Source organism: Pungitius pungitius, chromosome 9 (genome assembly GCF_949316345.1).
Source record: "Pungitius pungitius chromosome 9, fPunPun2.1, whole genome shotgun sequence".
NCBI lineage: Eukaryota > Metazoa > Chordata > Actinopteri > Perciformes > Gasterosteidae > Pungitius > Pungitius pungitius.
The window spans coordinates 5,453,942-5,481,877 of NC_084908.1; the positions used below are offsets into that span (position 1 = coordinate 5,453,942).

General features: G+C 46.0%; 3 protein-coding genes across 4 annotated transcripts; all 3 read left to right on the top strand.

The window, feature by feature from the left end:
* Nucleotides 1-2,148: 2,148 nt before the first annotated feature.
* Nucleotides 2,149-13,245, top strand: n4bp2 (NEDD4 binding protein 2). The gene is made up of 16 exons (XM_037471696.2): nucleotides 2,149-3,251; nucleotides 3,666-4,620; nucleotides 4,925-5,049; nucleotides 5,183-5,271; nucleotides 5,451-5,527; nucleotides 5,645-5,785; nucleotides 6,451-9,038; nucleotides 9,191-9,276; nucleotides 9,379-9,424; nucleotides 9,750-9,910; nucleotides 10,006-10,130; nucleotides 10,267-10,393; nucleotides 10,783-10,959; nucleotides 11,144-11,312; nucleotides 11,999-12,122; nucleotides 12,211-13,245. Exons 1-16 carry the CDS (start codon nucleotides 2,966-2,968, stop codon nucleotides 12,254-12,256), a joined length of 5,322 nt encoding a protein of 1,773 aa, XP_037327593.2. The 5' UTR covers nucleotides 2,149-2,965; the 3' UTR covers nucleotides 12,257-13,245.
* A 1,454-nt stretch (nucleotides 13,246-14,699) lies between these two features.
* On the top strand, nucleotides 14,700-18,209 carry rhoh (ras homolog family member H). 2 transcript variants are annotated; one of them, XM_037471807.2, is made up of 2 exons: nucleotides 14,700-14,905; nucleotides 15,837-18,209. In XM_037471807.2, the coding sequence occupies exon 2, from the start codon at nucleotides 16,112-16,114 to the stop codon at nucleotides 16,697-16,699; it is 588 nt and encodes a 195-aa protein (XP_037327704.1). In that variant the 5' UTR covers nucleotides 14,700-14,905; nucleotides 15,837-16,111; the 3' UTR covers nucleotides 16,700-18,209. The 2 variants fall into 2 exon arrangements, with proteins under 2 accessions (XP_037327704.1, XP_037327702.1); XM_037471805.2 differs by having other exon boundaries at nucleotides 15,840-18,209.
* Nucleotides 18,210-21,226: 3,017 nt separating this feature from the next.
* chrna9a (cholinergic receptor, nicotinic, alpha 9a) lies at nucleotides 21,227-26,245 on the top strand. Its single transcript, XM_037471776.2, has 7 exons — nucleotides 21,227-21,503; nucleotides 21,577-21,722; nucleotides 22,761-22,915; nucleotides 22,994-23,171; nucleotides 24,248-24,599; nucleotides 24,868-25,406; nucleotides 25,509-26,245. The coding sequence occupies exons 1-7, from the start codon at nucleotides 21,458-21,460 to the stop codon at nucleotides 25,677-25,679; spliced, it is 1,587 nt and encodes a 528-aa protein (XP_037327673.2). The 5' UTR covers nucleotides 21,227-21,457; the 3' UTR covers nucleotides 25,680-26,245.
* Nucleotides 26,246-27,936: the final 1,691 nt, after the last annotated feature.

Consider the following 27,936-nt stretch of genomic DNA (forward strand, 5'->3'; position numbering starts at 1 on the left):
AATACTCTAAATTTTATGTATATATATATTATCAGGACGTTTTGTTTGAGTTATTTGTTTGTATGGGTTTTTTTATGGGAAGTATCACAACAATTAGAGGTAAATGTTGTTTGGTGTCATATTAAAGGGTTTGTGCTATTTAAAATGATAGTTCACCCAAACCTGTTTCAAACCTGTATGAATTTCTTTATTCTGCTAAACAAAAAGAAAGATATTTTAAAGAATGTCGGTAATCAGACAGTTGATGGACCCCATTGACTTCCATAGTATTTTTTGGGGGGGGACTGGAACAGTAGATTTGCATATCTACAGGGACCGCAAGGATAGTGTACTGGTTGGTGTTTGGGTCCGACTGATTGTGGTGGGCCGGTCTGAGCAAAAATTCCAGGGCCCTTTTTTTGTCCCTGTCCAGCCCTGTCTCAACACAACGTATTTTGCTTGTAGCTGTGAGCCAGTTTCCTGGTGGTGACGTTGGCGTTATTTGCGTATTTAAATGTAAATCTAACTGGTGCAAAGGAAGCCACTCAGCTGTTGGCTGTTGGGCCCCATCACAAGGTTTTTGCTGTATTCATCTTTTTGTCAGTTGATGGATATTATATGTCATGTCATACTGTTTGTGTGGTTTTGTTACATCTTTTAAAAAGTAGGTTTTACACATCTGGGCGGCAAAAATATCAACAGTCTTAGTTTAGCTTTAATAAAATGTTTATATTAGGGCCGGGAATTTAGCGCGTTAATTGCGATTAATTAATTACAATATGAATTAAGATTAATTAATTACACATAAAAATAACACATTAAACATTTTTTACGCATTTTTACACTTTTTTTTTTGCACCGCGGAACGTTTCTCACTGGATGAGTTTCGAAGGACCGATTATACTGGAGCACCAACTAGCGCTCATGACTTCAGACAACAACAAACCACAGTGAACAACGAAGAAGCTGACGAGACCGGTTGGCCCCGTGAATGAGAAATTTTATTATAATAAACACACGGATGGAAGCGTCGATAAGAGCATGGTTGTGCGCAAGCTGTGCAACAAGGAATTCACATCGAGCCTCAAGTATCACCTCAACGCAAAACAATTAGCAGCTAGCGTGGACGTTAGCCCGACTCCGAGTACAAGGACCCACACTGCACCAGATGACTGGTTTAAGGACCAGGGTAACTAAGTCCACGTCTGAAAAAATAACCAATGTTCTGAATGTACTTGAAAGTATTGGTCTACTTAAAAAAAAACATAGTTTTCAGAAGGTCTACTTACCTATAGGCTACCTGAATTTCTGAAAGTACTATATTTCTAAATATGCTATTGCTACACTGGAATTGGTTGAATAAAAATAAAAATCCATGTGAAAATGACTTCACTGTTCTCAGGTCAAATATTTGTATGTATAATATATGGGATTAATTTCGATTAATTAATTACAAAGCCTCTAATTAATTAGATTAATATTTTTAATCGAGTCCCAGCCCTAGATTATATCTAAAATACATGAACAACCCGGTCAATTCTCAAATTGTGATTCAATTGATGTTTTAGATTGGGAACATCACCTTTTCTAAACAAGAACAGGGAAAGTATGTTTTGAGCGTTGCAGCGCACACAGGAATGTGTTGGGTTGTGTAGTCGGTTAACCCAAAAGCACGCACACAACAGTTCTATCTCCAGCCAATTACTTTTATTTTTCCATCGTACCAGGGAGGTGAACCAAAACAAAACAAACTGAGAAGGCAGATACCCTAAAAGGGTAAACAAAATGCTCCTCAGGCTCAACTGAAGTCAGGAGGGCAACTCCACTGATGTCTTGTGGTCCGAGGAGATGGGGCAGGGTTCTGGTGTGAAAACCCGAGGTCCGACACCATAATCAAATGTCTCGTGCAAGCGTGTACTCCCTGGTACTCCGTGGTTCTGGCAGTGCAGGACCCAAAAACAAAAAACGTGGACGAACTGGAGCCTTCATACCTGCCACAGGTGATTTCTGGAATGAGCCACAGCTGAGCTGAGAGAGAGGGGCGGGGCCGAAGGCGGGACACAGAGGTGGAAACTAGATTGACAAAACAGAACAAAAACACAGACAGGGCAGAAAAACAACAGATATGCAGATCGGGTCCCGGTACCGCTACTATTCGAGGAATCGACCCCATACATCGTGGTAACGCTCCTATAACTCGATGCACCGGTCCATTTAGCTCCCCCGACCGAGGCACCGCTCGAGCTGTCTCTCTTGACCGAGTAAACACACGAGGCAGTTGCCACAGAGTCGAGGCAGTTGCCACGAATCACCGCAGCCTGCAACAGGAAGTGCCTCAGCGAGTTGCCACTGTCACGATTGGCGCTAGACCTTTCTCGCAGGAGTTCTCTGTGTTTAATTCCTGTTCACTTTAGTGCTGAAACAGGCATGACTTGACCGTATGGAGTTGATTGTAATTTAAGGACATTTTAAAAACATTGCAGTACAGGACGTTGTGTGGCCGAATGGATATAGTAAGGTCTTTCATCAGTTGTATAGGGGCCGGGCTCGCATCACTTCCTGGACCACCTTCTGTGTTAATCATCAGTCGCGGCTGGTCCATAGGGGCCAATGGGGCATGGCCCCACTTTGAGTCCATAAAAAAAAGAAAACATATACCGGTATGCTATAAAAACAAACACTACACTTTTACCTTAGCATTGCTGCAGTTAAATCCACATTTTTCACACATTTCAAATCTTAACCGAGACCACGTGACACGACAAACTTCGTAATTTCCGGTGTTTACCTCTGTGGCGAAACTGGCACGGTTGGCACTTTGTGATGCAGTTACACACATGCGACACCCCCCGCTTGGAGTGCTGTCACACATCTCCGCGTTGAGTTGTTGCACTTTGGGCTCTCGCTAGTCTAATGTCTTCGGCTGCGGGCTACTCTCACGCAATGGTAGCTCTCCGTTGCGTTACTTAGCTACGCGTAGCCGCTAATGAGCGCGAGCGGCTGGTACAGCCCGACCACCATGCCGCGGAGAAAGAAGAACGGCCAGAGCCCGGCCAGAGCCCCCGGCGGGTCGCCAGAGCGGGGGAGCCTCGGCCACTACAGCGGTCACCGAGACCCGGCGGGATTAGACGGCGCCATGGCGAACAACTTTCCGTCCAACACGTCGCTCTCCAGCTCCGCCAAGGAGAAAATCAGCAGCAGCATGCAGGAGATGTTCTCGCACCTGGACCCCGAAGTGATCTACATCGTCCTGTCCGAGTCCGACTTCAAAGGTAAAACCCCGACGACACACGTCCAACCTGTTGTGCGAGTGGGTTTGTGCGTGACTCGTGGGAGTGCTATCTCGTGTAGCTCGCTAGCCGGGTTTTTCTGACACCAACTTACACGCGAGATTCCCCGGGTGTCCCGGACAGACACCCCCCCCCCCCCCCGTCCACCTTCGGGTGTGTGTGTACAGATATGTGTTCAGTCGACCTACTTAACCAACACGTGTCACATAGTGACGGGGGTTGCCCACAATGCGTGTCCTTGTTGTTATTATTCATGTCACTGTGTGTACATCGCGTTTCATTTCTGTGGTGAAGCTTGTTTTGCTTTCTATTATTACCATTTAAAAGCATTTGAAACATTGAATCAAAACGTCCTTTCTCCTTTTGTTTTCTCGCTGGTTTCTTACTGTGTTGCAGTGGAAAATGCCATGGACCACTTGCTGGAGCTTTCTGTGGCTGCTGAGGTCGTGGCCCCGCCACCTTCCCGAGTCTCTGGCTTCGAGCTCACCGCCGCGGCCCTGCTCAGCCCGCGTCACACACCTGGACCCGGCCAAGACTCCTCCAGATCGTCCCGGCTGCCCCAGTCCCCCCCGTTCCCCACCAGCCCCCTGACAGACGAGCTGGACCGTCTCGTTGACCAGGAGCTTCAGGCACTAACTTTGCAGCGGGGCGTGGAGGAAGAGCTCCGCGGCAGCCAGTGTTTACCCGCTGCGGTGTCCCTCTGCTCTCTGCCCGCGCTGCCGCCCCAGCAGCGGGTCCTCCCTGAGCTGCTTCAGGCCAGCCAGCGAACTTCGCTTGACCAGCTCAGCGTTTGGGAAGGCAAAGCGGCTGAGCAGCAGCAGCAGCAGTCAATGGTGAACTTCGCACATCTGATGGCCGAGACTGCCGAAGACAAGCTGAAGCCCCCTCTGGATTTGGCGACCTCGGGGCGTCCCTCCGCCTTCCAGAGGTATAAAAAGCAGCAAGACATGTCCCGCCCTCTCTCAGACGAGACCACCGTTGCTCCCTCTGAAGTTGTGGTCGGTGGAGCGAGATCCAAGACTAACCTGTTGAATCAGCAGACGCTTGGCAACATGTCCATTCCCTGGAACCTGGGGGCACACTCTTTTTCTCCCCGTGTCCACGGAAACCAGGGGCCAGTCTTCATTACCCCCGTGGCTGAGTCCCCGTCCATCTGGTCCCAGCAGCCCGGGCTTTTCTCTCCCTGGATGGGTCCGGGTCCTGTCTCCGGCCGAGCACCTCTCAGACCCGCTGCCACCATTCCAAAGTCCTGGGCCCAGCCTGCCGCCCCGCACAGCAGGCTGCGTCTGGAAGGGAAGGTGCTTGTGATGCTACGCGGGGCTCCAGGGTCCGGCAAGTCTACCTTGGCAAGGTAACGTTGTAACGTTGGGACAGTGAAAATAATTCAGACTTTAAATATATAATTTTAATCTTGAGTAAACTAGTAAAAATGAAATCAGTAGAATACAAATAAATACAATTTGAAGAAAATTATTACAAACATCCATGGAGAAACTGGCTGAATTCTATATATAAATCCGGGTGGATCTGCTAAATAAATCGCTGTGAACACTGAAGTGATGCGTTGAGAAATGCTCAAAAGGGCCATTGTTGCTCAAGAGGCTTTTACACCTTTAATCAGGTGCATAAAGCACTTGTAATCTGTGTGTCTGCAGAGCCCTCTTAGAGCACAACCCAGGAGGAGTTGCACTGAGCACGGACGATTACTTTAATCGCAATGGAGTTTATCAGTATGACCCTGCTGCTCTGGGGGAGGCCCACGAGTGGAACCACAAACAAGGTAAGCATAACACGTGCCTACACAGTCCCGACGCAGTGGCAAGTCAACCGTTTAAAGATTGTTAATACGTAATTGATTACCTCCGTTTCCCTTTTAAATGCGTTGTTTCTCTTTTGACAACTTTCTTCCATAGCCAAGGAGGCGTTTGACCGGGGGGCTAACCCTATTATCATCGACAATACCAACATGCAGGGCTGGGAGATGAAACCATACGTGGCTCAGGTCAGTCGGCTTGCTCCATGGACGCGAGGCGTGCAGATCACGTGGCTAACGGACTCAGCCGTGGCACTGATTGCTGAGTCAAGCTGCTGAATGACCGTGACGGAAGCATTTAGGTTCTAAAAATGTTTGCAATAAGTTTGTGGACATCGCACACATGACCATATTATAAACTGTTCCAGGCACTGAAGCATGGCTACAAGGTGCTGTTCAGAGAGCCGGACACTTGGTGGAAGAACAAGCCCAGAGAACTGGAGAGGTGAGAGGGAGACATGAGTGCAAAAAAATAGTTCTACTTTAAGAGCTGTTGGAGTCTATTTAACACATTTGTGTCTTGTCTCATCTCTTTTGTTTGTTTTTGATTCCACGTACTCAGACGTAACTCACACAATGTGCCGGTGGAGAGAATCCGACGCATGCTGGAAAACTACGAGCGCTTCGTCACGGTCCAGTCCATCATGGGCTCACGGATGCCTGAAACAAAACCGCGGCTCCATCTGGAGAACAGCAGCTCGCAGTGAGTTTCACCAACCAATGTCCCGTTTGGCGTTCGCTTGTGCTTGGCTCCGCCCCCTCTTGTGTCACTTCTGGATGCAAGGAAACAAGATGCAGCCCACAAGGCTGTACTTGACATCATGTCCACCTATTATATACAGTCTGTGGTCAGCACATCTGTTTTGTGACACAATGCGTTTAAATAAAGAAGAACCAGTTGTGACTCTCATAACCTGGAGGATCATCTCATTTGTTTACCACTTGTAGGATGTGAACATTCGCATGGTAATTCTAACAGTAGGTGTGGGTCTCCATCTTTGTGTATGTGACATTCAAAGACACTGCCAGGGTGCAATACCTCTGATCTAGCTCCAAGCAACAACACATGTTGTTATGTTGATGAAACTCTGAGGTCACTGAGAACGTATGAAGTTGTAAATGCCAATGGTGTCATTACTTACATTTCTCTGCAAGAATTGACATGTTCATTTTTCAAATTTCCAGAAAAAATAGTATATAGTATAGTATATACTTTTTTTTGAAACAAGTATAATTCTGTTTTCTGTTTTTTAATAAATGCACATAAGTTAAATATTACCTGGTTAAAAAGTTTTGGATTAAAATGAATAATACATGAATATCATGCTCATCTAATACACATGAATCATCGAACATTGTTTTCTACAGGCTTGTGACTTCTAAAAAACCCTGTCCTGATCTTGTCGGACTGCCGGGATTGGCTGAGGGATGTAAGAAGTCCCGCCCTCAGCTGTATTCCTCTCTCCCTGACGTGTCCACTATTGGTCGTTCCAGTGGAGTGGGAATGCTGGAAGAGGGCACCCACGAATCAACAGAGTCCCTCAATTTCCAACCCACTGGAACTCTGCAGGAACACAGAGCCGCGTGCGACAGGGTCAATGACGTGGATTTGGGCGAGTTGGATTCTGGGTCAGAGGCCCAGTCAGAGCTGGGTCTTCAAATCGGAGATCCGAGCATCCCAGACTGCATCGTGGAGTCGGTGATGAGCGAAGATTCTCGCGGGGACGAGATGCCCGTGGCTTTCTCTGAATCCATTGCGCAAAGAGTGCGGAGAGAAAGGCCAGCGAGGAGGTCCTGTCTTGACAGGTCGGAGCCCACAGACCTGGTGAAAGACACCAACCAATCAGACGGGGAGGCAGAAAGAACTGGGACAGCGAGGGATGGGGGAGAGAAGGGAAGGCCTCCGGTGCTGGATTTTATAGGAGATTGGCCTTCCGGAGGGTCCTTTGAGCAGCGACAGGTGAGGGCAAGAGAAGGGCATAAAGACGGGAAGGGGGAGGAATGCCTGCGTCCTGATGCTAACAGAAATATGGCAAAATCGCAACCCGGACCCGATGTGACGGAATTTCAGAAGCTCCTTGATCTCATTCAGTCGGGGGCGGCCGACATTCGGACGGGCTCTTCCCGTTCGTCCTCGCTCTCCCAGAGCTCTTTGGCGGAACTGGAGAAAGAAGAAGAAGAAGAAGAGGGGGCGGCGGTTAGCAGCAGCAGAGGGGAGCTACCCGACTGTGTGCTTGACTGGAAGGCAGCTGACTCTTGTAAGGTCAGAGAATCGAGAATAGACAGTTGGGATGGTGTTGCAAGGGGAAAAAACGAGGCTGGAAGCACCACTGGAGGAAAGGATAATATGTTGGAGAGCGGCAACAAATCTGTGGACATGAAATCAACCAACCCAACGAGTCCCACCTCGGCTCTGGATGCTCATTCGCTGGTCCTCTCCGAAACTGTGGAGGCAAACGTTTGCCACAATGGAGTGGCAAGCCACGGTGCCAGAGAGGATGTTGCTGCCGTACCGGCCGCTCGTCCGCCTGGCGCCGACACGCCAGAGGATGGCAGAGAGACCAAAGCCGATGCGAGTCATGTTAGCGACGTGCGTGAGAGTCCAGCGTGGGAGGGCGGCGGAGAGGCCGATGGCGGTGCTTTCAGCGGAGGCAGCCAGGAGAGAAAGCAACGGCAGGGTCGCAGGTCGGGGAAACAGTGCAAGCTGGCGCTCACCTTCACTAACAACTGCCTCGCCGCCTCCCACAGTGCTCACGAATGTCCCAGAAGCGCCGACCCCGACGTGAACAGCATCCAGACGAGCTCCAGCACAGACGTGGGACCGGACTGCAGCCTGAGCCCCGGCTTCGACCTGTTCACATCTGATGCACACCCACAGCCTCCGTCCTGGCTGCCGCCGGCAGACACCGGCTGCTCCACCCAGACGGATCCTCGAGACTTTGCCCTCCTCTGGCGCCTCAACCGGGGAGGCAACGCCGGCGAGGCCACGTGCGCCCACCCCGGCGGCGTCGCGGTGCTGTCCGGCGACTCCTTTCGCTTTGTGCCGGAGCTGTCCGCCGCACACCCGTTGACCTTCAGAGAGGTGCCCTACCAGGTGTCCCACGAGAAGGGCACGCAGGTGGAGGAGAAGGAGTGCGCGGCAACTCAGGACAGCCTGGAGAGCTTGCGCATCCTCAGCCGCCACTTCAAACTGGTTAGTTTTGACACGCTGGAAGATCTGTACGACAAGTGCAGCCAGGACCTCGAGTGGACCACCAACCTGCTTCTGGACTCTGGAGAGAGGTTCTTCAGAGAGGACGATGAGGGGGAGGAGGACGATGGGGCTGGGGCTACTGATGGGCGGTTGACATCCGGTCTGTGTACAGGGAATCCTGAAGGGGCCGTGTCACGTCCTAATGTGCTCGTTGAGCATTGCCCCAGCGTTTGGCCCCAGGGAAAGCCAGCTGGCTCTGAGGAGCAGTCCGCAGCTAGTGACTCATATGAGAGCGCTGAAAATACAGATAAGCAATCCTCTGGTGAAGCAGCTGTTCCAGTCACCAACAAAGATGTTCCTGGTACCAAAACATCTCAAGTGGATGTGAATGTGCCTCACACAGCGAACGAAGGAGTTCAACGCAGCAACCGCAAAGCGACACCAGAAGCTCAGCCAGAATCGGTCGCTTGGGGTGGAAGCTTTGATGATGGAGCGATGGTTGAAGAGTCCAGAGTGGAGATGGAGGAGGAGATCGCCAGCATGGACGAGGTCCACCGGCTGCTGCAGGTCGAGCTGGACGAGATGGAGAGACAGCAGCAGAAGGAAGAGGTGGAGGAGGAGGAAGTGGAGGAAAGTGCCAGAAGGAGGCACGCAGAGGAGAGACGGAGCCTGCACCTGGACATCCAGAGCGTGGAGCTCCGTCTACCCACTGAAGTGGCGCTGCAGCTAATAGAGCTGTTTGGCCCCATCGGAGCAGACCCAGGTAACCGTGTGACACGCAGGTTAAACACAGAAGAATATTTAATAAGCATTTAATACTTTGACCACGACAGAAGCCTCACAGCTTCAGTACCAAAAATAACAAGAGCAGTTTTGTGAAGGCTGAACATAACCTCTCCGCTGCACAATATTCAGGCTCTTTCTCCACCGAGGACTACGCCGTGCAGATGGATCTGAACCTGGCCAAACTGCTCCACCAGAAGTGGAAGGAAACCATTCAGGTGAGCTCTTCTTCAATGTGTTCGATGCTGCCATGCAATCATAAATCATTTACTGTGAGTGAGTCTCACATTGTTCCTTCGCCTGTGAATGCTGTTTTACAGGAGAAGCAGAGACAAGCAACTCTTTCCTTTCACTTGCTTCAGGAAAGTAAGTTCACACACAAACACACACCGATAGATCCTTGTTCCTTTTGAAAGCTATGGAGCATCAGTTGATGGTAATGCCAGCATACTTTGGCTTAGCCTTAGCGTATGATCAATTCACTCACACATACATCTTTAGGAACGCTGTTGGTTTTCTTGTTTAACCCTGAATCTGCTTGTTGGTTGATTCTCATTGAATTCAAAGGCTTCGTCAGTATTCATGTACACATTACATCTGTTGCATTTTCCCATGTAAAAGCGTTGCTTTGTTTAGTCCCAGTCAATGTTTTTTCAGACAGGATATTTGATTACTCTTTTTGAACGTACAGCTGCAGCACAGTGGGGGGAGTCACAGGGGGCGTCATCCGTCAACCAACCGGAGGCGCGCGGCCGGATGCCTTTCATGGACCACTGGAACGCGCCTCGCCCCCACGTGTCTCTCCGAGATATCATCAAAGAGGAGCAAGCTTTGCAGAAGAACGTGGAAAAGGTAACACTTTTCATCCATACATGTCTTAGATTATTCGGCTCTGCACACTCCTGATCCCCCCCCCCCCCTTTTCTCCAAACCCTCCTGTCCCACAGACCAGACAGGGTCGTGCAGACCTGGACCGGCGTGATGGAGCCGCCGTGTTAAAAGAAGACCAACTGTTCTCCCTCTTCCCCACCATTGACAGGCACTTCCTCCAGGACATCTTCAGAGACCACAAGTACAAAAACGATTCAGACACATCTTAAATTTGATAGTACAAACATTGTGTTTTTTTTAAAAACGTGTGTATCTTACGTACTGAAGCCCCGCCCATTACTCCTGACTGACATGTATGTGTGGTTCTCTGTGCGTAGCTACAGCCTGACTCAGACGGAGCTGTTTCTCCGCTCTCTGCTGGAGGAGGAGCCCGTCAAGACAGTGGTGGCTCCAGAGTTCCCTCGCTCCGACCACCTCAGAGCCGCCAGCAAGGAGCGGGAGAAGGTATTCACTTCTATACACTTCATTAGAAACGCAGCGCCCGCCGGGTGTGCTGAACACAAGGATAATAGTATTTTTAGCAATGTGTGTTGGTGTAAGCGATATCTAAAACAATAATCACCATGGTCATATACGACCAGCTCAAAAACGTCCAGCTATGTCCCCCCCCCCCCGGCACAACAAAACCCTTTCCACCTGCTGCTCGGATAATAGCTGAGTGAAAACTGCACTCTCACCCAATTTTAGACAATCGGGTTTGGGCTTTTTTTGCTAGTTGCATTAACCTTGTATAACAATATATAGTATTGCAATATTTAAGTTAATGATGACTTATTCCACCTTCATTTAGCTGTCAGCTTCACACTCTTCCCTCATTTAAAAACAATTGCCAGAGGCAGCAGCCCCCGGAGTCAGTCGCAGCCGCCTATCAGGACACAGAGGACCCAGAGTATGAGGACTTCAGGGCCGAGGCCACACAACAGAGGGGCCGACAGCTCGAGTGCTTCTCCAAGGCCGCCGAGGCCTACAAGCAAGGACGCAAAGAAGTGGCCTCATTTTACGCACAGCAGGTGAGAGGCTGGATGTCTTGTGTGATACTTTCACCTGTGCGGCACTTTGTTTTCCTGAAGTAATGTTGGGGATGGGACGAAATATAGTGTATTAGCATCAACCTTTTATTGGTGAGCTTTTCTTGTATTTGTTTTATTTTGGATGTCCACGTATGTAAATGAATTTGCATCGCCCTTTTTGCAGGGACACCTGCATGGCCAGCGGATGCACGAGGCCAATCACCGTGCGGCAGTCCAGATCTTTGAGCGGGTTAACTCCTCACTGCTGCCCAACAACATCCTGGACCTCCATGGGCTGCATGTGGATGAGGCGCTGCAGCATCTGGCTCAGGTCTTACAGGACAAAACCACAGGTAATAAGTGACATGCCGTACTGTAGACCCTCAGTCTATTTCTGTGTGTTTCTTTATTGTCACCTCGTTCAATATACACCAAATCAGGGAAGTTAAGACTTTGGTCTGTGCTCAGGTAACACAGACAGATCACCCTTTATTGTTGACGCCTTATTTCTTTTTTTTTTAGGTGAGAATTATTACACAGAATACACCATGTTTCACATGTTTCATTGCTATGCATGAACAAACATGTTAGGGGACAGGCAACACACATACTGTATTGGTTTAAGTGTGTGTGTTTTTGTGTATACTCCCTTAACTTAACATCATGCGTAGAGACGTCATATACATACTGTGTTGTCAAGTTGTCATTTTCTCATTTCTATATGTTCTATATAATCAGTCTTACAATCAGTCCATTTTACAAATGGAGTCGCCGCCATTTAGCTAGAAGGCAAGTTTTCAGAACCTGCTGTACTCACTTATTTAGATTTTGAGAGAGCCTGAGATGTGTAAATAATTGGAAGAGCATTGGAAAATCCTGTTGGATTGTGGGTAGGACTGAACTGTGAGTCTTGTTTTAACAGGCCCTGGTCCATATTTAATTTATAAATGTTTGCAAGTAATGGGTCGGTTCTGACGAGTGGTGCAAGAGTAAACATGTGAACTTAACTGTTCTTTGTCTCTGGCCCGTTCCTGTGTAGACTGTGAGCGGGGTCTGTGTCGACCTCAGCTCTCTGTCATCACAGGAAGAGGGAACCACAGCCAGGGGGGCGTGGCCCGCATCCGCCCTGCCGTTATAGACTACCTCACCAACAAACACTACAGGTATGCGTGCACACACACACGCACGCACGCACACACACACACCATGTTCTTTGTCACCCATCGTTTCTTCTATCTCTCCATCTCTCAGGTTCACTGAGCCAAAGCCAGGCCTCGTGTTGGTCTCTTTGAAGTGAGAAGAACCTGGTTTACCGGATTTAAGCTGAAGCTGCTATGGAGGATCACACACACACACACACACACACACACACGCAGTCTCTCTCTCTTTCTCTTTGTACATACAGTATGTTACACACTCACACTTATTTTTTAAATTGAGTTAAAATCTTAATTTAGATCCTAATAAGAATTGTTTTCCTATTGTTTTAGATAACTGTAACCTTGGAACTACAGTATTTTTTTATTGCATCAGTGAAACTAGAATGTATGTACATTTTAAATGTAAAAAGGTTTTATAGAGCGTCATACTTAAAAAATGCTTTTTTTTTTTAAAAGTGTGAATAAAAAAAACACAATTTGAATGCTTACTGTTAAAACGTTATTAATATTTTTTGCATTTACTAATGCAGAGTCATGTTAAAGACGTAAATGTGAGCATTTTAGTGTACCTTCAATGGATGTGTGATGTCTGCTTGGAGGCCGCTCTCTGGGGATTTAAAAGACATTCGTGTTTTTAAATGCATTTTACTTAATACCAGCACAACATTATATGCAACTTATCCCCAAAACCAATGCTGAGTAGGAGGCGAGTTTCTTTCATCTAGGTGGGTTATAGTGCGCCTCTCTTAGCAGGAGGTGAGCCTGAGACTGATCAAAGATGATCAAAAGAGCAGTTAAGAGCTTAAACACACTGCTCCGTGAGTTCTGCAGTAATCCGTCTCTTTTCTCAGCAGCCGCCTCGTTAACACAAGGCAACTGTTACTTAATGCTGATATATTGATATGCAAACTCGGGTAGAGGATTCAACATTGTTAGGTATTCTCTTCGGTGGCGAGTCGGGCATTTGTTGCAGCTTCTTTTAACCCAATGTGCCAAATCCTGTATTACTCAGGTTTCTACACTATTTTTATAGCTTTGAAACACTTGTGTGTTTTTTTTTTTTTTCATAAATGGGTAATGACTATGTCGACACAATTTGAATAAGTGTATTTTTTTTAATTAATTTGTTCAAAGGTTTTACAGAGAATATTGTATCATGGAATAAACTACCATTTGTTTACTATCAAAAGACCTGCTCATTTGGGAGTGGGATCATGTGTATTGTACCGTTTTTCATTTATGCAGATTTATGTTTTTATTTCTAAAAGTATTGTTTCATAGCTTCCCTTACATTTCTAATATAGTACAAAGCTAGATTTAGATCTCTCACTAGGACAAGGAGATAATCTCATAAGATTTGAGTAGGACCATTGACTAACAAAATATTTTGATTATTTCTAATGGGTTTAATGCAATACTCCACCAAGTTAACATTGTATTGCTTAAAACATTTTTTGCATCAGCAGCAGAACCAGATTTCTTGTATTCCACTCATTTTTTCTGCCCTCTAACAACCTGGTGCCTCAATTACCCACAATGCAACTTGAGTGATCACAGTTTGTGAATGATCTTTCAAACGTGAAGCCTCTCCGAAAATCACAAAAGTTGCTGCAGGCCACTTCTAAAAAGTGTAAAATCCTACAACGTATATGAGAAGTGGACGTAGTCTTATGTCCGCCATCGGATGTTTTGAAGCCTCGAGTTAGGCTGTCGCCATTTTGGGATTGAGGCCTTCACCATGATGCTTCTTTTTCAACCAAAGACCCGTGAGTTATATATGCTGTTTATCCCCCTGGCAGCAACCCCAGTTAATCACATGTGCTTTAACCCTTTAGTCCACACATGTCAAACTGTAATCCGGCCCACCGGGGCGTCCGATGCGGTCCGCCACCGTAGTGTCTATGGCCTGCAGCGCCGCCCAGCACACGCGCGGCCGCTTCGTATCTGGATATCAGTAACATAGATATATATATATATATATATATATCAGTGTGCCATCTTCATTTATTTATTAACCAGTACTTAAATCTGTGTGCCATCTTCATTTATTTAATATGTTTCCAGAATCCTCCAAAAAATCTGTTACAGGCCATCCGTCACTATAAAACAGGGAAAATCAGCCTTAAAACTCATCTTAGTGAAGGCCCAGGTTCTGGACAGTATCTGTGGAAAGATTTACTTTGATGGAGTGAAGCAGAACAAGTCTAGAGAGGCTTTAGTACAGAAAGTTCAAGCGAGGTTTCCAAAATAATAATTTTTAAAACCTTTAACAATGAGAGGAGTCGCCCCTTCGTGGCCATTAGTGAAAATACAGTAGAAGGCGTCCACTTTGGATTACACAGCTCTGCGGATGTGTGTACCAACCACTTAACATATTTTATATTTTTCCTAAATTATATTCGACTTCATTGATTTCATATTTTACGTTCTGTTGTGGGAAAATGTTTAAAAATTACAAATGCAGGAGAGAAAAGAAGGCCAGCTGATGTGGGGGGTGGGCCCCTCCTCCCCCTCAACCTAGCGGATGTGTTTTACCCTTCTGCTCTGTCGTACTTCTTCACTTCCCTTCCTCTGCTGAACTACCACCCTCGGCACTGTCAGGCCGGGGGACAAAATATTCAATCTCTGCTTTTTTAAGTCATACAGACCTGCAGGTGGAGGGAACCCAGTTCAGAAGATAATTATTCATAAAGAACAGTTTTTACACTTTTTCGAGGCTTTTGGTCGGGTCACGAAAGAGGCAGCCGCCTTCCGCCCGTTGAAGATCGAGAGCACTGACAAGAAAGGTAATTATCTTGTTCTTTGTCCTTAAGCAACACAGTGTTTCTAATGTTACTTTTCCATTCTATATGGAATTTGTATTAAAACTCCACAATAAAAACTAACAAGTAAAAGTGAGATTTTCATTAATAAGTCAAATGTATTTTGTTGTGTATAATTTGAGAACAACACGATACATGAAGAAAGAACAGTGAAGAGGTTAAATAAGTTGAATCTGTTGCAATGATGGTTTTATTACTTTTTTTTTTTTACTAATAATGTATTGCATTTTTATTTAACAAAAGGCTGCGAGTGACGTCTTCTTCAGTTCAATTGTGGAAAAAACCAACACTGGTTGACGTTCTGGAGGTCTTTCCATCTGCGTGTCATGGCAGGTGGTTTTGAGGTTATGACTCGTTACTTTTAATTCAGTCGTGTAAACTGTTGGTTTTAATGGCCGAGAAGCCCTGAAAATAAGAAAAATGTGGTGGTGCGGTGCCACCATATCGCCAAGCTCAACACGGAGACATCCTCTTCCTTTCTTAGATGTTCCTTTATGGTGGACCGCTTCATGAGGGAGACACATCAGTGGAACTGGAGACGCACTCAGATATTAAATATGTAGCAGCGGGATCAAACGCCAAAGAAGACATGTTACTTGTTAATGAGCCCGAGTCCTCGGGGTCAAGCTGGCATTCTCGGTCACACCCAAGTGCCTGAAATCGTTACTTCCGTATTTAATCAGAACTATCACACATAATATATCAACAAATGTTTTCCTTTTGGACTAAACATATAAATATGTCTGTCTCAAAATGATAATAAAAAGCCGAGTACTGCTGGTTGCAGTACTCTAGCGGTAATATTTCTTATTTGTCGTGCAGAAGGTGGTAAGAGTCCGTTTGCGCGGCGCTAAGCTGCGCGCTTCGTGTTTCTGACGTGTCCCCTCCTCCCCAGCAGGTTTCCCCCTCCTCTGCCTCAGAGCGGCGCGATGACTTTGGACAGCATGGCGGCCCGAGGACGGACCCCCGATCACACCGCAGAGACCCGGCACCAGCGAGACGAGACGAGGGCCCCCGGACAGCGAGGACGTGAAGCGAGGCGCGCGTGAAGCTCCCCTTTTGCCGGACGCGCCTGCTCCCCATCCGAGCCGCTGCAGGAGCGACGCGCGCTGTGGGTCGAGGGGGCGGGGTCACCGCTGAAATCTGACCCTCGGAACGAGCGAGGCCGCCATGAACGGCGTGCGGGAGATGTCGGTGAAGTGCGTCCTGGTCGGCGACAGCGCCGTGGGCAAGACGGCGCTCCTGGTCCGCTTCACCTCGGAGACCTTCCCGGACAGCTACAAGCCCACGGTGTTCGAGAACACCGGCGTGGAGGTGTACATGGACGGCGTGCAGATCAGCCTGGGGCTGTGGGACACGGCGGGCAACGACAGCTTCCGCCATATCCGCCCGAGGTCCTACCAGCAGGCCGACGTGGTCCTCGTCTGCTACTCCGTGGCCAACCCCAACTCGCTGGCGAGCGTCCGCCACCGGTGGATGGCCGAGGTCCGGGAGAACCTGCCCAGGGTGCCGGTGCTGGTGGTGGCCACGCAGACGGACCTGCGGGAGGCCGGGGCGCACCGGGGCAGCTGCATCACGGCGGCGCAGGGCAGGCGCCTGGCCCACGAGGTCCGCGCCAAGGGCTACCTGGAGTGCTCGTCTCTGGGGAACCGCGGCGTGCAGCAGGTGTTCGAGTACGCCGTGCGGACGGCCGTGAACCAGGCCAGGAAACGGGCCAGGCGGCGGATGTTCGGCGTCAACCAGTGCAAGGTCTTTTGACCTTTGACCCTGACTTGGCGGTTCACGGGGATGGCTTTGGACGTATCGCGTGTGTCGGGCTGCAGGACACACGGGTGCCTCCCTCTCCTGAATACGAGGGATTCTTAACGACTCCCCTAAAGGCACAGCGTGTTTAAAGAAGGACGTTGGTGAGATCCAGGAAGAGACGTAGAAAACCCAACCTTTGGTTCTTCTGATCCGTCCGTTGAATTTCAAACAGCGCATGCGAGATGTTTAGTCTCCATTAAGAAAAAATGGAGCAACCTCAGGCACATTCAAGGTTCCAGAAATCTAAATAGATCGGTTTGCGGGTGCCTCTGTAAAATAAACTTAAAGCAAACCTTGGGATTTACCGCGTGAAATTCCACAATTTGGTTATGCAGTTCGATAAGCTTTTTACAAATTTGTTGTAATCTAATTTATTCCTACCCTCATGAAATGTATTGAATAGGAAATCAGTAAATAATGGCAATGCATGTTGTCAGCAATTAAAACATGCTGCCATCGGCCCATGTGATGCATGTGTGGTGCATACAGCTCTGTTTAGGACACATTCTTAATTATTTCTTCAGAGAGGATGATAATTTATTACAGCAAACCAGGAAATAAACCTTCTCTTTTAAACACATTTTTTAAAATAATAATCAAACAATTCAATACCAAACCTTTCTGATTCTATAATGCATTTTTAAAGTTTTTTTTAAAACCACATTTGACATGTTAGTGAACTCTGTGTTTGTTAATTCTTTTCAATTTAACTTAATACATCCTTTAAGAAACCATGAAGAAAACATAGACATGACCTGCCATCTGTGTTTTTTTGCAAACGTGCATGAATTAAACCTGATGCAACACAGTGAAAATGTAGTGTTTCAATTATTTTTTAAGCGAATAAAAGACTGCAAGTGTTTTAAAATATATTGTCTTTTTCCTCCATAATGGCTCCGTCATTTGGCCTTTTGTTTCCCCTCTCTATCTTTTTTTAAGGAGTTTGCATTAGATTAGAATTAAAAGTGCTCATTCATTATGAAAGCAACCCTTCATTGACCCAAATAAACTCCAAAAGGAATCATTGTGTGTAGTTTAAAGACTTCCGATGTCAACGTCCTGTCTGCTTCGTACGTGTGGTCTCTAACCCTTAAGCACACAGTATCATACTGTGTGTCGACATGCTTCTATTAGTTATCAATTCGGACTATACAAGAGATGATGTCTGTCTGTCACATTTCTTGTGGAGCCTTTTGATTTTGGTGCATTTTGCTCACTAACTTGTAACCTCACCGGCGTTTCGGTCAAAGACTGCGATGAGTAGAATACTGCTTGTAAATACCTTCTGCTAAGTGTTTTGCTCTGTAATATTTCTGTCTCTCTGTGAATTCATGATGCCTTGCTTCACTTTTCTCAAATGGGAACGTTGGTATTCCAGGAGAAAATAAATCAAGTCAGGCTCAAGTGTATCGAGCAAGCTTTTTGTGTTGTATTTCACAAAGCCATTTAAACTGTTAACAAATAATTGTGAATTTGTTTCAACTGCACAGTAAAAGTCTGGCATTTAAACGATAAAATAGTTATTAACCACAGAATACAACGTCAAGAGTTAACGTTCAAATTGGAGCATTCAATTCTGACAGTTGTTCAATAGTTTCATAATTCTTAATGCATCTTGTGTTAATTGTAATATTTCAACTGAAAGCTATAGGGCACAATGAGTTAATAGTGAAATAATTTTCATATGTAAACATCATGAAGATTCAAATTCGCTTAAAGCTCAAATCTGGTACGATTTATCAAACGGTAAAACGGCAAATAAACAATAAATAATAAAATAGAATAGATAATAATAATTTAAAACATAATAGAAAACTATAGTGGCTTGGAGGACTTTAACAAGCCCCGCCCCCCCTCTAGTCTCAGGCCTAGCTTAACTGGTGGTGAAGTCTGCTCCTGGTGTGTGTATCACTGGTGTTTCTTTTTGGGTGTGTTACACTAATATAAATTTCACACTGGTAAGGCAGAGGATCCAAAAGGGGAGAGCATCGTACAGTGAGAGGTTTGTAATACGTGTAATATTAAAACATGCACAGTATGGAACATCAAGCAATAGCATTTGCTAAAAGACTTTCTTTGCGTTATTGCTCCTGAGGGTGAAACTACAACAGAAATGTTGTGAATGTGTGTCACCGAACGGTGGTGAAAGCTCAGAAAGACGACCAGGAACAGCGAACAACCGGGAAAAAGCACCCCCACCCCACCCCACCCTACCCCACCCCACCCCAACCAGCCACACAGCCTACGTGTCTCATGTGGTGTTGAGGCGCTGAGGAACAGCGGTGCCATGCAGGCTTTCTAAGGATACTCACAAACAGTCAACCACATCATCAAGTAATGCGCCTCACTTTTTCATTTATACAGGTAAATACGAGGGACATTCAACCTCTAAAATGGTTTTATATGTTATGGGGGCTTAATACTGTCACCTGACACCCCGAGTGTGAACAGTCTAATTCCCAAAACAGCTCCCTTGTTGCGTTTATCCGATTTAATTCAGAACCAAGTGAGTGACAAAGAGAAACGATCTGAGGGTTTAACTTGTGTGACTCCTGAGGCCTCGTCTGTCATCTCCCTCTCTCTCCCCCCCCCCCCCCCCCCCACAACTACCACAATGCCTTATCCCGCTCTCAAACCCACACAGAAACACAAGCACACACACACACATACACACACACACTACAGGGTTTAATGCAGGCTGTTCGGAGTTTTCATTTAGTTATTATATTTTAGTAATAGTCCCAATATGTTTCTTGTCAGTAGGACCAGTGGATTGTTGACAAAACTGACAGAAAGCCACTGTCCATCACACCAGAGGAGTGTGTTTCCTCGACTCTGACACACACACACACACACACACACACACACACACACACACACACGCACACACTTCCTTAGCAGTTTCTACACAGCTGCTCCCTCCACTTTTTGTCTCTAAGTCTCTCTCTTTCGCGTCTCCCCCTCTGAAGCTCCCCCACTCTCTTTCCCTTTCAGCCCCAGTCCCCCCCCCCGTCCCCCCCCGTCTGCAGCAGCGTGCAGCGTGGACGCCTCCAACGTGTTCATTCCCCAGCTTTATGTACAGTGCACACAGCATATTGAACGTTTTAACTGTCTGCTAAGATCTCCCTCTCTTTCCCTATCAGTCACACATCTCAGGCGAACGCAAACTCAAACACACACACACACACACACACACACACACACACACACACACACACACACACACACACACACACACACACACACACACACACACACACACACTTCCACTCACAAAGAATATAGACAATGATTTAAAATGCTCGAGGATGATGAAACGTCTTATTCTGGCACAAAGGCACTATTACACACTTTCTTTTCAGACAAACACACACACAGTCACAAACAGCCATGCGCACACACAGGAAACACCTGTCATATGCGAGCTGAGCACCACAGAAACTCAGTGACACATTGCAGTAGCACGCCAGCGTGTACTCTGCAGGGTAACATAGAACCACGACAGAGATATTTCATTTCTGAGGTTTTATGATAAAGTTTCTGATTCTCTGCCTCGAGGACCTCGTCAGCCTCTGCTGAAACGATTTCATTTCACGCATCGATTCAGATGAAACTATGACAAAGACAAATAAAGACTTTTGAAGATGAGTTTTTGTTGAACAGGTTTTTACAACAACTGCCCCCCGAGCCTTTAAGGAAATATTTAGGCCCGATGGTTGTCTCATTCTTTGCACATGATAGTGATCATACACAAACTACTCTAAAACAATATCTGAATATTTGTACTGCAGCATCTACATTCTATATACATTTTTCATCTTCCAAAAACCTTGAAGTATGAAATATATATTCAGTGTAACATGAAATGTTTTAGTTCACACACATCATTTGACTCATGAGATGTGTAGATGTACACTTGCCAATGGTATCATTACACACACACACACACACACACACACACACACACACACACACACACACACACACACACACACACACACACACACACTAAAGTGTGAAGGGCTCAGACGCGTGAAGGCCAAACAGTTAGAGTAAATCAATTCAAATTATGAAGTGAAATGAAAGCATTGAAGCATTATAGAGGATACATTTTAAAAACCTGCCCGTTCCACACACGCTCCAAAAGGTCTATTAGTGTGTGATGACGCTCTCTTGTCTGATCTACCACCAGAGCTTATCGTCACTGTCCTACAGTCCTATGGTCATCGCCTGACCAGCACGCATGATGTGTGTCACGACATATGAATGACCAGAGCGCGAGTAAGAAAGTTACTCCGTGTGTGTGTGTGTGTGTGACTGACACATGTCGTTAGTTGCGTAATGCAGTGCGGTTCAGCGTGTGTGTGTAGTACACATTGTAGGCCATGTACTAAAGCAGATAGCGACGCAGGCATCACGTTTCCCCCAGTTCGTGTTTGTTATGTGATCCTGTGTGTGTGTGTGTGTGTGTGTGAGGGCGATAACCCCAGGTCCTGTTCCACGGCAGCGATAGCCGGTCTCACTGAAGCAACCTGCGACTAACAACTAGCAAAGCATCCAGAGCTTTGGAAAGGATGTGCTGTGAGACAGCGACAGTTCAGGGGGGCACGGAGATCACAACAGAGTGACGCTGCAGGTCTGGACCCAGGCCGCCCCGGCAAAACCTTTTTACCCTGAATAATTCATCCCTCGCATAGCGACTGGCTGGAAATGAGGAAGGCAGCGCTGGTGGTTTGGATCGGCCTTCTGGTGCAAGGTCAGTTCAGCTCAATGTTTATATCGTAACGTCAACTCTGACCTCAGTTCACATTTGCACCTGCCTTCATCAGTGGCCCACGGTGCTCAGGGACATTATGCCCGCAAGCTGCTGGCGGACCTGATGGAGGACTACTCCAACGCTCTGAGACCAGTCGACGACACGGACAAAGCTCTCAATGTCTCGCTGCAGATCACCCTGTCACAGATCAAAGATATGGTGAGTAGTGGGGAAACTCCACATTAACGTTTGGCTTCTGGTCGTCAACGTCTGTTTTTTTGCAACCAGAATTTACGCAAGAGCTGAAGAAGATCTTGTTTTCAGGTCGACCAAAATGTCACAATTAACTTTGAAGGGGTTAAAGTTTAAAGACGGAAACACTAACAACTCTGCGATAGCAACCGGTCATTTACCATGATTTACTGAGTTAACATCATGCTGTATGGACAAAGACTTGATACTAGAAACTATGAACCCATGTTTACAATGTTTACCATGTTTACTGAGGGAATAAATCAAGAGAGAATTAGTCATTTTCTCATAGACTTCAATACAATCAGTCATCTCTCACGAGTCGCCCCCTGAAGGCCAGTGGAGAGAATGTAAGTTTAAGACACTTCAATATCATTTTCAGCGTAGGAGGTAGTGACTCGATTAGAAGTATAAATATGCTAGTGCTGGGCACGTTAAAGCACTATTATCGCATTAACCCATTGGTGAATTAACGCAGCTTTTTCCTCTAGCAGCTCTAAAATATATGCATGTGATCATCTTACTGCAAGAAGATCTAGTCACACGGGTTTCCATCCTCTTAACCCCAGAACTGGGTTTCACCCTGTTGAAACTCAATAATTCTGCGACACACCATCTCATAAGAGACGCTCATTACGAACAAATATATGATTCACACCGTTTGAAGTGTTGGCTACAATTCCCATTGATCCAAAACTCAAAAAAAGAAATGTCCAGCAGACAAAGTTGTTACAGAGTTATATACATTTTTGAGCAGGGGCCTGAAAAACAGCTTGAAGAGAGTGTTGTTTTACCTTGATTGTCAAAATCACATTTTAAATATATTAAATCTCAAACATGATATGGATCAGAATCTGTTGGTATGGTTGCTATTTCGTATGGACATCTCATCACCAGAACCCACAATCCCTACAGCAGAGATACACATTTTTTACTTCTAACCAATTGAGATTTCAACCCTTAGAGTTACCCTTCTCTCTCTCTCTTCTATTCTTGTATGTGCAGGATGAAAGGAACCAGGTGCTGACCACGTACTTGTGGATCAGACAGGTCTGGCATGACGCCTACCTGAAGTGGAACAAGGAGGACTATGACGACCTAGAGATGATCAACATCCCCAGCGACCTGGTTTGGAAGCCCGACATCGTCCTCTACAACAAGTCGGTACCGATCCGCAGTGCAGCCGTGACGCAGCAGTTTGTGTTCATCTTGCTGACGTGTGTGTTGTTGCTGCGTAGGGCAGACGAGGATGCAGGTGAATCCAGCACTAATGTCAAGTTGCGTTACAATGGAGAGATCGTCTGGGACTCTCCGGCGATCACAAAGAGCTCGTGTGTGGTGGACGTCTCCTACTTCCCCTTCGACTGGCAGCAGTGCAAGCTCACCTTCGGCTCCTGGACCTACAACGGCAACCAGGTGGGTTTAAGCATGGCCACGACGGGTGGAGGAGACAGAGATCACACGTGCCTGGTTCAAATCAGTTGATATTCTAAGATGAAGACTGTTTATGAGACTTTATGTCACTGTGACGTCACTCATTGGTTTGTGGACGGACTTTATTATTCTCCAGCTGTCACCATCTTGCAATAAATGAACAGAGGTCACTGTATTTGGACTACAGAGGAGCGGCGCAGAGACCAGAAACTCACGTTTTCAATGTTTGCTGAGGCAATAAATTAAGATAGCTACAAATTATGGCATTTTTGGTGTGTAGAGCAACACATTTTGGATGAGACTGATGGAGCCAAATCCAGGTAAAAAGTTTTGTTCATTTGAAAAACAAATGTGAACTTGAAAATTAAGGTTTTGGCCTTGAACATTGAAAAAGACAAAAATAAAAATAAGTCTTGACTCAGTTTTATCATTTTGTTTTTAATAAAATATTTTTTTTCATTCTTCACTTCACTATTTTTTTTTGATATTCATTGTATTATATTTTTCAAAACCTTTTTTTCTGCATTCTGATCTTTTTTTTCACATTCAGTTATTTAATCTAAAAACATAAAATATGCAACCAAAAATACAATACATGGACTATAAAAAAAATGAAGATTGAAAAAAAAAAATATTCAAAAAATATATCAAAACTGTATATCTCCTTTTAAAACTCCTTTTCATCCATTTATTTTTATTTTGAATACATTGTTGTATTTTTCAATATTCAACAGCAAAACTTTCAGAACAGAAATTTCAGGTTCACATTTGTTTTTCAAATGATCAACACTCACCGCCTTCAAATGCGGCTTTTGAAACATTATAGATATAGAAATGATACGTTTCTCTGTGTTATCTAATGGCTAAATGAGCTAATGTCAGCTTACAAGTTGTTTCCGTGCCTGTGTCACAAAACAGAGTGAATTACATGTATAAAGAGAGAATAACGACTTTTAATTATGCCGTGCGTGAGGGAATTCTGATCTACTTTCTACATCCACATGACGTTAGCACATTTGCATGTGTGTTGACACCCACAACCTGCGCCCTCTGGACAGGTGGACATCAGCTTGGGGATGGACAGCGGTGACCTGTCGGACTTTGTGGAGAACGTTGAGTGGGAGTGTCACGGCATGCCGGCGGTCAGAAACGTCAAGATGTACGGCTGCTGCTCGGACCCTTACACTGACATCACCTACACCCTGCTCCTGAAGCGCCGCTCCTCCTTCTACATCTTCAACCTGCTCCTGCCCTGCTTCCTCATCTCCTTCCTGGCCCCGCTGGGCTTCTACCTGCCGGCCGACTCGGGGGAGAAGGTTTCCCTCGGGGTGACGGTGCTGCTGGCGCTCACCGTGTTCCAGTTGTTGGTGGCAGAGAGCATGCCCCCCGCAGAGAGCATGCCCTACATAGGTCGGAATTATTCTCCCTGCAGTCACTTTTGCCTCATTTTACTATAGAATCAACATGTTAATGGTTCGTGAAGATAAATGTGTTTACACAAAGTCACTGTTATAAGATTCTCTTTCGAGATTTTGACTTAATGCCTAATACCTCTGACTTATGTTAAAGAAGAGGCTTCCATGGCAATGCATTTCCCAATCGTTGCTATTTTATGTGAATGTTCAACAACATTGTTGTCTTTCCCCCTTCATAAATCTGTGGTTGTCCTCTCCTCCAGGGAAGTACTACATAGCCACCATGACGATGATCACAGCCTCCACGTCTCTCACCATCTTCATCATGAACATTCATTTCTGCGGCGCCGAGGCCAAGCCGGTCCCTCACTGGGCCAAGGTGCTCATCATAGACTACATGTCCAAAATCTTCTTCGTCTACGAGGTGGGCGAGAACTGCACCACGGCAGGGAGCGACAAGGCCCCGCTGTACCCGGAGGAGCCCCCGTACAACGACCGGGACGACCGCTTCCTCGACTGCGGCCACGGCGGCGGCGCGCGCGAGTACAGCAACGGCCACGCTGGCGCTCACCCCGGCAGGCCTCACAGAAGCCACGCCAACGGCAATGCCAACAACAGCCGCCACCAGTACAGCAACCACGGCGGCAGGCTGGAGAGTGGCGAGAGCAAGGGAGGCTGCCCGGCCCCCCCGCCCAACCTCCGGCACCTGAACGGCGGGCCGAAGGAGCAGCTGCTCTACCCTGCGGAGAAGCCTCGGCTCCCAGCCTGCCCCTGCCGCTGCCCCGGCCCGCAGCATCAACAGGTGCGTCCATCGCGTGGCTTCTCTGATTACCCACTCCTCCGATTGCTCCTCTTCGCCTGCGGTTTCTTGACGCTCCGGTTGGGCCCTGTGTCTCGTCCCCAGGTGGTGAAAAACATCCAGTACATCGCCAATTGCTTCCGCGAGCAGAAGGCCACTTGTGTCAAGGCCGCAGAGTGGAAGAAGGTTGCCAAGGTGATGGACCGGTTTTTCATGTGGATATTCTTTGTGATGGTCTTCCTCATGAGCATCCTCATCATCGCCAAGGCATCCTGACAGCCCCCCATCGTCTTCTGACCACACCGAGAACTTTCGTCCTCCTCGTCCTCCACTTCTCAAGTTATGCTCGTCTTCACTTCAATGCAACACCAGGCAACTGTTTTATACGTGTGTCAGCATTGTGTTGTGTTTGTGTTGCGTGTGTGTGGGTCATCCGTTGAACCGGGGGGGGGGAGTCCATCAAAGCCTCTCACTGAGATATCTTCAGGGGTGAACCCGGGCCTCGGACTCTCCATTATGGATGAGCCAACAGTCATCCAGCTATAGGCATCTCATTACTTGCATTACATTTAAGGGCCGATGGACGATGTTTTTTTCCAGACTCAGTTACAATGAGAGCCGCAGCAGATTGACCTGGATAGGAGACACCCCCCGGTGAATAAGGTAACAAAAGTTGAAGTAATAGATACCAGCATGAATTCAAAATGCTGATTACATTACATTTACACAATAATTTGTTGGAGTTACAAGTTTTATTAAAATGGTATGTTTACAAAAGTCTACAAATGTAAATAGACATATTTTTTAAAAATAAACATCCCAAATTCTTGATATTTATCAGTTGCCGGAAAAACCCTGTTTTTGCCGGGGGGCGTCTGAACCTACAGACCTCATATGTGACCAAAAAGAGGTCCTTCCTTAAAGTGATCATTACTCATACGTTTTCTTTCTAGTCTAGATGTTAAGAGATTGGTTTACAGAAACTGTGAATACTTGAGAGAAAGAGTGAATTACCACTTTTCCTACTCACCTTTAAAAATATATATATTTCGAGCTTAAAGCATTTTACTACCTCCAGAGTGCAAACGGTCAATGTGCTGTACCTTTTGAATCTTAACTTTCCTCGACTCATTGCTCTAGTAAAAAACTTTTTGCAAGCGGTTTTCAGTTTGCGTTATGTTACAAATCTCTTCTGTTTTACATGATACATCTGTCCATTTCTGTATTTTTTTGTTGAAAAATACTTTTGTCATCTAACACTTGCTTCAAATACTGTATCGGTTTGGAAAGATGAATTAATGATTCAGGCAAAGAAGAATAGGCAGATATGTATTTTTAAGAAAAAAAATACAGGTATGCTGGAATTACAGAATATACAGTTACTGAATTAATTGTACATGCATAGAGAATTCATAAGAACAGCCCCTTATTATATATATTATGATGTTATATTACATCTGCAAAGTTTATTAGATCCTCTTCCTGGGCTGTGAGATGTAACAGTACTTTTAATGGTTTAAAACACAGGAGAAGGAAGCTATATTCATTTTGCATTTCTTTCAAACCACTGCGTTCCAAACTATTCACTGCAAACAATTGATTTTTGCATCAAGCATTAGTTTGAAAACTATCCTTACAATAAATCAGATTCCTCCACTGAGCCTTTTTATTTAAGATTTGATTGTGATTGTGAATGCAGCAGGAAATAAGAATTTCTGATCCACTAACAGAAGTTTCAGCCTACACAAATCAGAAAAGTTGCATATCATAAGGCAGCATTTAAATATATTCAAAAAAGTAATACCAAAAACAGTTATGTAATGTCGTCGGTTTAAAATGTACCATTAATCATTGCTGCGGTGTCAGTGGCACAACATAATTGATTGTTTGCTGCAGCGCATCATGAAACAATCAATAACTCGTCTGTTAGGTGGAATTTCACAAACCTTCCGTCTGTAAACCAATACCACCGCGTGGGCTTCATGTATAAAGTCACAGTGTAAAGCATCTGGACGTGACTGAACTCCATGTTTGAGTGTTTTAAAATAGATTTTTGGGGATTATAGCATTTACTAATTGCAACTCTCATCCTTTAACTACTGGTGGTCTGGTGCTTTGGGAACTGGTGGTTCCAAAGCACAAGGCTGACTTTTTTTGGAAAGATAAAATATTTTGCAAAAGGATCTTATTCTCTGCCAATCACATGGTTCCTCTCGACACATTTCCCAGCGTTTTTTTGCTTTGTGCAGCGACCCCCCTCGTCGGCTGGTCTGTGAGGCAATAGCTGGGGGCCGCTGGTATTTCTACGTCGTTCCTCGCCATTCCAAAAATGGTCAATTATTTTGTTATTGGCCTAAAAACAACAACATGGCCATGGCCATGATCCAAGACGTCAGGGCTAAATCAAAACCTCTTATACACAGTCTATGGCTGGAGGCGCATTGCCATGGCCTGATAACTGACATCTTTGTTTCAATAGTCTTAGTGATGCATGAGAACATGGTGAAATTTGCAAACCTTCTTCTATTGTTTT